The 11,369-nt window shown below is 40.6% G+C and overlaps 1 protein-coding gene across 2 annotated transcripts in view; it reads left to right on the top strand.

The window, feature by feature from the left end:
• The window catches only part of LOC144592626 (kinesin-like protein KIF2A), a 122,081-nt gene extending 118,540 nt beyond the window's left edge, over positions 1-3,541 (top strand). For both annotated transcript variants that reach the window (XM_078397317.1, XM_078397324.1), the window contains one exon: positions 1,627-3,541. In XM_078397317.1, the coding sequence (XP_078253443.1) occupies positions 1,627-1,712 (86 nt within the window). In that variant the 3' untranslated portion in view covers positions 1,713-3,541. The remainder of the gene's footprint in view (positions 1-1,626) is intronic.
• The last annotated feature ends 7,828 nt before the right edge of the window (positions 3,542-11,369 follow it).

The raw sequence follows: 11,369 nt of genomic DNA on the forward strand, positions 1-11,369 counted from the left end.
GCCAAACCTTAGGCTTGCCAAAATCAACTATTTGGAACACAATTAAGAAGAAAGAGAGCACTGGTGAGCTTACTAATCGCAAAGGGACTTGCAGGCCAAGAAAGACCTCCACAGCTGATGTAGAAGAATTCTCTCTCTAATAATAAAGAAAAATCCCCAAACACCTGTCTGACAGATCAGAAACACTCTTCAGGAGTCAGGTGTGGATTTGTCAATGACCACTGTCCGCAGAAGACTTCATGAACAGAAATACAGAAGCTACACTGCAAGATGCAAACCACTGGTTAGCCGCAAAAGTAGGATGGCCAGGTTACAGTTTGCCAAGCAGTACTTAAAAGAGCAACCACAGTTCTGGAAAAAGGTCTTTTTGACAGATGAGACGAAGATTAACTTGTATCAGAGTGATGGCAAAAACAAAGTATGGAGAAGAGAAGGAACTGCCCAAGATCCAAAGCATACCACCTCATCTGTGAAACATGGTGGTGAGTGTGTTATGGCCTGGGCATGTGTGGCTGCTGAAGATACTGGCTCACTTATCTTCATTGAGGATACAACTGCTGATGGTAGTAGCATAATGAATTCTGATGTGTATAGACACATCCTATCTGCTCAAGTTCAAACAAATGCCTCAAAACTCATTGGCCGGTGGTTTATTCTACAACAAGACAATGATCCCAAACATACTGCTAAAGCAACAAAGGAGTTTTTCAAAGCTAAAAAATGGACAGTTCTTGAGTGGCTGAGACAATCACCCAATCTGAACCCAATTGAGCATGCCTTTTATATGCTGAAGAGAAAACTGAAGGGGACTAGCCCCCAAAACAAGCATAAGCTAAAGATGGCTGCAATACAAGCCTGGCAGATCATCACCAGAGAAGACACCCAGCAACTGGTGATGCCCATGATTCACAGACTTCAAGCAGTCATTGCATGCAAAGGATATGCAACAAAATACTAAACATGACTACTTTCATTTACATGACATTGCTGTGTCCCAAACATTATGGTGCCCTGAAATGGGGGGACAATGTATAAACACTGCTGTCATTTCTACAGGATGACACCAAAATGTATAAAAATGGCCTTTATTAAAATCTGACAATGTGCACTTTAATCACATGTGATTTTTTTCTATTACAAATCTCAAATTGTGGAGTACCGAGGTAAATAAATGATGGGTCTTTGTCCTAAACATTATGGCGGGCACTGCATCTAGCATGGCCACGGGATCTCTCAAAACACTTCAATGCTGGCTGCAGTTTTTAATTCTCTACTTGATATAGCTATATATGGTAAAGAATTTGTAACACATTCAGCTAATGGAAATGGAGTTGATAATTTAAATTATTTATTTAATCTTCATATTTATAACATTATTGTTGCTGTTCAGAATTATAAAGGTGTATTCATAACATACAGCACAAATTACTGTAATTAATGTCATTGTTTTTTGGTAAAATGTAAGTTTGCTCGTGCAGACATTACTGAATACACTGGGGTCGATTTTTAGTTTTGCTGATGGTATAAAACAAAATTAGCCTAATTTGCTTTTTTGACTTCCACCATGACCAATAACACAATTTTATTTTATTGGCATACAGCTAACTTATATTTTTTGTTTTTCAGATAAAGTGAAAGCCTTTCGTACAACTCTTCAGGAGGAAGAACAGGCTAGTCGGCAAATCAATCCGAAGCGGCCAAGAGCCACTTAAGTTTCAAACAAATTCAAATCAAATGGTTCACAAAATCCTAATACGAAACTTCCCTACTAATTTTGAGCTGTGGTCACCAGAAGCCAATCACTGGAATGCTAAGAACTTTTGGAACTGCATCAATTGAAACTTTCTTCCATTTTACTTGATTTTTTTTAAAAAACCCACTCCCATGGTATTACTACCAAACAAATGCTTCTAATCCAACAGCACAGGGTTAGAACATTTATGAAGTACTTTGACTTTTTTTTGGCTTTAGCAAGAGCCTTTAGCCAGAAAATCTTTGCCAACTTTTTTTTTAACGTGTCAAAACAACTGTGGAAATTCTGCATTTAGATACTCAGTATTTTTTATTTTATTTTTTAATTGATGTGGTTACATTTTATTACCATAGCTGGCTGTGCAGTTTAAGTGTGTTTGCATGCATGCACAAACCATTTGTGAAGTAATTTCCTATTAGACGAGATTGAGCTTGCCCTGTTTTTTCCTTTTGCCTTCTGAGAGGCTGATGTCCCCAAAACAACATATCTAACATTAGGCATATGTTACTTTAATAAAAACATTGTTTTCTGTGTAAATTAATTTATTACGCCCTTATTTTGTTTTGAGCCATCTTTTGTCAAGTATGTTCTATTATTTCACAAGATAGTGCCATTTCATCAATGTATTTAAAATGGCAGTTGGTCCCGAAATGCATAATGGTACACACATAAATTGACATTCCATATACTTTATCAATGAAGTCTTTCAGTGCAGCTTTTTTTAAGGTATTCTTTAAAAATAAAAATAAATCAGTAATGTTCTTCACAACATATTATTTTAACAACAATGAGAGAGTATTGAAAATAAAATAAAAGGAACCATTGGGATCAATTGTACTTAAAACATCAGTACTAAATAGGATTCAACAGCAAAGTTTCCTTCATATTTTCAAGATTTCAATGTGAGCATACTTTTACTATTTTTTTCTATGTACAGGAGCTAAAATGTAGATTAAAGTGGTAGGAATTAATGTATTGAAACATTTGGTTTGAAGCATGATTAAAGGGCAAAGCTTGGGAATTAGTGAATGGAACAGTATACTGTGATGTCTCACTGTTCAGATGAGTACAGAAGACTGGAGGTGGTTTCAGGAAAACTCAGTTAGGATGATCGCCATTTTTATGTCTTTGAAATCATTGAAGTACAAAATTTTCCCACGTTCATTTAAATACACCATCACATTGGTGTGAACTGAAGATTACAATGGACAGCTATCCCACCTAACTTTTCATTTTTAACTATCATTTGTTCATTTCTCACTCACTAAAATACAAACTAAGCCCATTACTTTACGAGTTTACTTCCTGCAGATAACAGTAAAATGTTGCCGAATGTGAAAAATTTTAATGCAGCATTCTTCCATTTCATGTAAAATGTGTATTTAATATCTTGTCTGGAACTGCACCTGATTCTTACCACATTGTGGTTTGATTTAGAACTAGAATTGACAAAATATTTGGAGGGTTTTGATAGAATACTGTAGTAATTATCAACTGGAACTTGCGGATATTCAGAGAAGTGCATATAACGTTAGTTTTTAATCTTCCTCAAGTAATAACCAATTATTCAACATGAATTGAAAACCCTGTTTTTGGCATTTCACTTCAATCCAAATGTGATATCCTAATTTTTATTCAAACAATTGTTATAAGAATTTGGAACAGTGAGGGCTTGTGCATCATATTTAAGTACATTTTGTGATGTTTTGCTCTTAAGTTTCTAAATACCCTTTTGTAAAATGCCAAACAAAATTAAAGGAAGCTAAACATGGATGTATGAGTTTCATAGTAGTTTGGATTTTTATAGATTGTGTAATACTTAGTGCCTTTGTTAACATTTGTAGCAATAGTACAATGGATTAATTGTTTTGTATTGCTTATTTTTCATATTGTAACTTCCTATATTTTTAGTTTAATTTTTTTTGCTTTTAAAGTAGGATTGAGGAAATGTTTTCTTGCACATTCCTCCTGTGTCAGCTGTGCGTTCCTTTTAGATACAAATCTATATTTAGATTTTGTGGTTTTATGAAAATTGTCAAACTTACCTAAATAACCTAAATTTTAATCAAAAAAATACACTAGTTCCAAAAATTGCAATAATTCTGTCTGGAAGAATACTGCAATAGTGAAATTTAACTCCACAATAGAGAATAATTAAAAACAAAATGTGGAAAAATTCACAAATCAAGTGGCATCCATGGATCGCTGAAAGGTTAATGTTTCAGATTAAAGGCATTTCACAATAACAGAGAGTACTAATGTGCTGCAGGGGGTTTGGGGAGGGATGGATGAAACAAAACGGAACATCTGAGCTGTTGATGACGACAACTGGTTGATAATACAAGGGCAATTAGAGGGAGAACTGGGAAATGACTAGCAGATTAGACCATGATTATAGAAAGGTTTGGTCAATATTACAAATGGACGACTTGCACCAGAAATGGTCAGTTGTGATACAGAGCAACCAGGTTACCAGAATTTTTAATTTTAAGTAAGTTATTCCAATTCTATCAAATTTCAACAAATACTAAAGTACAAATCATTAACAATTTCTAAGCAAAACGAATCTTCACTAAAAAAACTGGTTTGAACCAGGGAATAAACTTTTGGTGAGGCAGACATACTGTAGCAATTAAGTCATTCACAATAATTTGAATTGTGTGTAGGAAGAGTAAATGAACGTAATCACGAGTTGCTAGTGAACTATGGATCAGTTGAATTTCAATTGCAATGAATGTGTCCATCTCTAATATTCATCGGTGTTCAATTTCTCATCTCTGCCAGTTATTTCACTTATTTTTAAATCGATGCAGAATTCATTGACTTAAAGGAAAATAAATACTTCCTCTGGGGCAGAATTTTTATATTTAGTTTATAGATACAGCGCGGCAACAGGCCCTTCAGCCCATCAAGTCCGCACTGACCAGCGATCCCTGCACACTTACACTATCCTATGCACACTAGGGACAATTTCTAATTATACTAAAACAATTAACCTACAAACCTGTAGGTCTTTAGAGTAGGAGGAAACCGATCCTAGAGAAAACCCACGCATCTCACGGGGAAACGCAATAACTCTGTACAGACAAGCACCTGCAGTCAGGATTGAACCCTGGTCTTTGGCGCTGTAAGGCCGTGACTCAACCGCTGCTCATAACTAACTTTTCCCATATTCTCATTTGCGTAAACGATTACAACATGCCATGGTTTTTAAATAACAAAAATTACAGATTTGGCACATCCTTGGAAATACAGTATGGTAAGTAACCCACTCAAAATGTATTTAAATATAAATCTGACGCAACCTCTTGTTTTCTATAACTAATAGTTGAGCTATTGCCTAACATGTGTCTAAAGCAGCTTCAACGTGATCTTGTGTTGCAGCAAAGGAAAATATCGTGTGCATTAACTAGATCCACCGGTTCTGCAGTCTTTACATCTGTGTGTATACCTTGCGATGTACCTTTTAATGTTCACTTTTTTGAATTACTTTCTGGTCCTTGCTAAATATTACACATTTGCAAATGGAGATCAATGCATAGAGTTTTTCTGCTGTCCTGCCCTGATTGATATTTTCCTACATCGACAGCTTATCAAATACTGGTTCTTGCAACAAATTTGCATCAACTGTTAAACTTAGCTCCTACATTTTTGCTCTGAATTTTCACTACCCTTTAATACTTCACACTGTTCTTTGTCATTTGCCGAATCATATCTCTGTTAAGGACAATCTTAATTTGGTTTCTTCCATTTATGGTAAATACAATGATCATTACATGCAACAAGCTGCAGTAACTCAGCGGGGACAGGCAGCATCTCTGGAGAGAAGGAATGGGTGACATTTTGGGTCGAGACCCTTCTGAGTTACTCCAGCCTTTTACTCCTGCTGCTACCTTCCAGTTTATTCCTTCAAACAAACTCCAGAAATGCATTCTGCTATGTAATACAAAATTTCTCAATTTGAAAAATTGTTCACTTTTAACCCATTTTAGTTTGGAGGAATTGGATTTTTTTTTCTATCAATCCCTATTTGTCTTTAAAATGTTATTGTTTGCCTTTGTGTATTTTCTTTAAATTCTCCTTGTGCCTGCCTGTGTAGGATTTGTATGGCCGGGCAAAAGAGCTTTTCTAACTTCAGCTGCATATTCAATCTCTTATAACTTCTTGGTTTTAATATATTCAATCATTGAAAAGTAGGAAATGTGCATTTTTCTTCTTTTAAAGTGCACATCTGACTTATGATTAATACTTCTAAAGATCAATGAAGTGACTATTTGTCGAATTCAAGTTGCATCTTCAATGTACAATCCAGAGTTCATTTTTGTGATGAAACCTTTTTCTTGCAATCATAATGAAGACCCATTGGCCAGTATTTGTCTTATGGGATGTAGCATGGGGCAATAGTGAGAGTTTGAGGCATTCCTGCAGAGTGAAGGGCACGGCAGCTGAGAATAAGGAATCCTGGAAGACGAGTCTCTGATCAGGAAAATGGAAGCATAGGCTGGAATCAAGTGTATCGCAGCTGATGGCAGGGGAATGGATTGAGAGGGAAAAATAGATCAGCCATGATTGAATGGTGGAGTAAACCTGGGTTATGGGTTAAATAGCATAATTCTGCTCCATATCTTATGGTATTCCTGGAGTTTAGAGGACATAACGCATACTTAAGGAAATTGGGAAGGCAGATAGGGGGCAGGAGATAACTGGCAAATAATATTATGGAGAATCCAGAGATTTTTAAGTACATTCTGGGCTAAAGGGTAACAAGCAAAAGAACAGAACACCTCAGAAACCAAAGTGGTCAGTTATGTGTTGAACTGCAGATGATAGGTAAGGTCCTCTGAGTATTTCTCCTCTGCTTTAATTGGAGAAAAATGTGAAAGCTTGGGAACTTTGGACAGTAATGGAGATGTCTTGATGACAATCCTTATTCTGGTCAAGAGGGTACTGGACACCTATGGCACATGAAAGTAGATACAGTGCCCTCCATAATGTTTGGGACAAAGACCATCATTTATTTATTTGCCTCTGTACTGCACAATTTGAGATTTGTAATAGGAAAAAATCACATGTGATTAAAGTGCACATTGTCAGATTTTGATAAAGGCCATTTTTATACATTTTGGTTTCACCATGTAGAAATTACAGCAGTGTTTATACATAGTCTCCCCATTTCAAGGCACCATAATGTTTGAGACACATGGCTTCACAGGTGTTTGTAATTGCTCAGGTGTGTTTAAATGCCTCCTTAATGCAGGGGGGGGGGGGGGGGGGAAGGAAGGAAGGGGAACTATGTATAAACACTGCTGTAATTTCTACATGGTGAAACCGAAATGCATAAAAATGGCCTTTATTAAAATCTGACAATATGCACTTTAACCACATGTGATTTTTTTTTTCTATTACGAACCTCAAATTGTGGAGTACAGAGGCAGATAAATAAATGATGGGTTTTTGTCCCAAACATTATGGAGGGCACTGTAAATCTCATGGGCCTGATCAAATATATATGAGCATGCTGTTGGAAGCTAGAGAAGGATGGGGAGGGACCTCATTGAAACTTATCGAATAATAATAATAATAATAATATTCATTTATTGTCATTGCAACGAGTACAACAAAATTAAAAAATAGCCAATCCTGACGGTGCGTACAAACATATATGCAATAAATGCAAAAAACAAATAAATACAATTATATTAAGTACAAAGATTTTTTAACAGTGTTGCGTAGTGCAGAAGGTAGTGTTCAGTTCTCGTATGGCCCTGGGGTAAAAACTGTTCTTAAGTCTGTTTGTTCGGGATTTGATCGACCTGAAACGTCGACCAGAGGGCAGATGAACAAACAGACGGTGGCCGGGGTGGGATGGATCTTTTATTATTTTGCCTGCTCTACTGAGGCAGCGTAGGCTGAACAGGTGCTCCAGGGAGGGCAGTGAGCAGCCGATGATCTTCTGGGCCGTTGTGATGACCCTCTGAAGGGCCTTCCTGTCCTTTTCTGAGCAGCTGGCATACCATGTGGTTATACAGTATGCCAGCACACTCTCGATGGAGCAGTGATAGAAGGACATCATGAGCTTCTCCTGCAGGTTGGTTTTCCTGAGGATCCTCAGGAAGTGGAGTCTCTGCTGTGCCTTCTTTACTGTGGTGATGGTGTTGGTAGACCAGGTAAGATCCTCTGCGATGTGCGTACCCAGGAACCTGAAAGCGGGTACCCTTTCCACACAGACCCCATTGATGTAGAGTGGGTCGTATTCTACACTGGTTTTCCTGAAGTCAATTATAAGTTCCTTTGTTTTGGAGGAGTTCAGGACAAGATTGATGACAAAAAGTCTGTCATCAGCGGCCTTAACGACTACCGTCCGGATAGGCTTGGATAGAGTGGTTGTGGAGAGGATGTTTCCACTAGTGGAAGAGTCTAGGACCAGAGGTCATTGCCTCAGAATAAACGGCAGTTCCTTTAGGAAGGAAATTAGGAATTTCTTTAGTCAGAGGGTGGTGAATCTGTGGAATTGCTACAGAGGCTGTGGAGGACAATAGGTGCAGGAGTAGGCCCTTCGAGCCAGCACCGCCATTCAATGTGATCATGGCTGATCATTCTCAGTCAGTACCCCGTTCCTGCCTTCTCCCCATACCCCCTGACTCCGCTATCCTTAAGAGCTCTATCTAGCTCTCTCTTGAATGTATTCAGAGAATTGGCCTCCACTGCCCTCTGAGGCAGAGAATTCCACCGATTCACAACTCTCTGACTAAAAAAGTTTTTCCTCATCTCTGTTCTAAATGGCCTACCCCTTATTCTTAAACTGTGGCCCCTGGTTCTGGACTCCCCCAACATTGGGAACATGTTTCCTGCCTCTAACATGTCCAACCCCTTAATAATCTTATACGTTTCGATAAGATCCCCTCTCATCCTTCTAAATTCCAGTGTATACCTGCCAGGGACCCATTATACTCAGAACCAAGTTGATCCTGGCAGAAGAAACAGCCAAGAAAATCTGTGACACTCGTGCACCCTCTGCAGGGAAACAGGGTCAATCACAAGGAGCACATTGGAGAGAATGAATGGGTGACGTTTCGGGTCGAGACTCTTCTTCAGACTTTTGTCAGGGGAGTGGGTGGTACAGAGATAAAATGCAGCCGGAGACAGTAAGACTGGTAGGAGAACTGGGAAGGGGGATGGAGAGAGAGGGAAAGCAAGAGCTACGAAGTTAAGAGAAATCAATGTTCATACCACTGGAGTGTAAGCTACCCAAGTGAAATATGAGGTGCTGTTCCTCCAAATTGCGCGAGGCCTCACTCTGACAATGGAGAAGGCCCAGGAAAGCATTGCATTGGCTGATGGGGGTGGAAGGTGATGACAAGGAGAGACTGTCTTTGTTACAAATGGGGGGGGGGGGGGGGGGGGAGCTGCGGGATATCAGAGACCCTAATGAGAGCCTCATCTATAATGGAAGAGGGGAACCCCCATTCCCTAAAGAATGAGAATATCTCTGATCACCTAGTATGGAACACCTCATCCTGGGCGCAGATCCGGCGTAGATGGAGGAATTGGTAGGGGATAGTCTTTACAGGAAGCAGGGTGGGAAGGTGTAGGCTAGGGTGTCGGTGGGTTTGTAATAGATGTCAATCAATGGTTTGTCTCCTGTGATGGAGACGGTGAAATCTTGAAACAGTAGGGAAATGTCACAGATGGTCCAAGTGAATTTGAGTGTTAGGTGTAAATTAGTCGTGAAGTTGAAGTCCATGAGTTCTGCATGGGTGCAGAAGGTAGCACCGATGCAGTCATCAAAGTAGCAGAGGTAGAGTTTTGGGATAGAGTCAGTGTACGCCTGTAACAGTGATTGTTCGACGTACCCTACAAAGAGGTAGGCATAGCTGGGGCCCATGTGAGTGCCCATAGCTACACCTTGAATTTGGGTTGCGACGGCTGATGGGGTGAAAGGTATGGACAAGGGGGACTCTGTCTTTGATGGCGACGGTTGATGAACAACACATAATCATGTCATTTTCGCCAACTCCAATGGGATCCCACTACTAGCCACATCTTCCTATCTCCACCCCTTTCTGCTTTCTGCTGAGACCGTTCCCTCCACAACTCCCTGGTCAACTCGTCCCTTCCCACCCAAACCACCCACTCCCTAGGTACTTTCCGCTGCAAACGCAGGAAATGCAACACCACCCCCCTCTACTCCGTCCAAGGACCCCAACAGTCTTTTCAGGTGAGGCAGAGGTTCACTCGCACCTCCTCCAACCTAATTTACTGTATCTGCTGTTCCAGGTGTGGACTTCTGTATATCGCCGATACCGAGCACAGGTTTGGCGATCGTTTCACTGAACACCTCCCTTCGGTCCTACCCGCTCTCCTGGTTACTCAACACTTTAAGGCCCAGCACAAATTGGAGGAACAGCACCTCATTTATTTTGGGTAGCTTGAATCCCAGCAGTATGAACATTGACTTCTCTTTCAAGTAGCTCTTGCTTTCACTCTCTCTCCATCCCTTTTCCAGTTCTCCCACCAATCTTACTGTCTCAGACTACATTTTATCTCTGTACTGCCTGACATCAGTCTGAAGAAGGGTCTCGACCCGAAACGTCCTCTATTCCTTCTCTCCAGAGATGCTGCCGGTCCCACTGAATTACTCCAGCATTTTGTGTCTACACTCTCAATCTTGGAGTATGGACCCTATGATCGAAGAGACCAAAGCCCTAAGGAGAGAAACCACTCCGCACCCTCCTCTGGGAAGTGCAGAACCAATCCTGGAATCAATCATCCTCCAGCAGCTGGTTAAAGTTAAAGGGGCCCCACCCACATGTGCAGCAGGATGAGCTCCATCCACACCAGGTGGTTGACCGAGCACTACTCCGGCCACATGGAGGCCACTGAGGCATACTCCTTTGAAAGGTTCAAGCGGTCGCTCTAAAAGTCCACCTGCCTCCAGAAGTCTAGGTGACAGCACTGGAGTCAGGGTGGTGATTGTGCCAGATAGCCACTGTCAAAGGAGCCAATTAATTCTTTCAACTTCATCGATGCCTTGCCGTGCTGGGAACCAGAAAGATATCCCTCTGAAGGTACAGTTGAAGTTGACGTCCCCCACCCCTGAGGATGATGCACTCATCAGGATTGATGGAGCTCAAGGGAGTGGACACCTCCCAAAATAGGTGTGCCTACATCATGCCAGATGTGAGGGCATACATGTTCAAAGTGCAACAGCATGCCTTCCAGGCACATGGCCAGGCGAAGCAAATGGTCATGTCAAGATGTGTAGGAAGGAACTGCAGACGTTGGTTTAAACTGAAGATAGGCACAAACTGCTGGAGTAACACGGCGGGACAGGCTACATCTCTGGAGAGAAGGAATGGGGGAAGTTTCGGGTCTGACTGAAGGAGGGTCTGAAGACGGGTCTCAATCCGAAACGCCACCCATTCCTTCTTTCCAGAGACGGTCATGTCAAGATCATGGACCTCAAGGATCTCTGGCTGGAAACACAGGGCCAACACGGTAACTACCCCACATCACTTCAGGAGCCAAGCAGATTAGTTTTCTGGAAGGGAAGTAGGAAGGTCACCACATATCTTGTCCCGGAGGCCTGAGAGATGCTGATTTTGAGCATATGCAA

This window comes from Rhinoraja longicauda, chromosome 1 (assembly GCF_053455715.1).
Source record: "Rhinoraja longicauda isolate Sanriku21f chromosome 1, sRhiLon1.1, whole genome shotgun sequence".
NCBI lineage: Eukaryota > Metazoa > Chordata > Chondrichthyes > Rajiformes > Arhynchobatidae > Rhinoraja > Rhinoraja longicauda.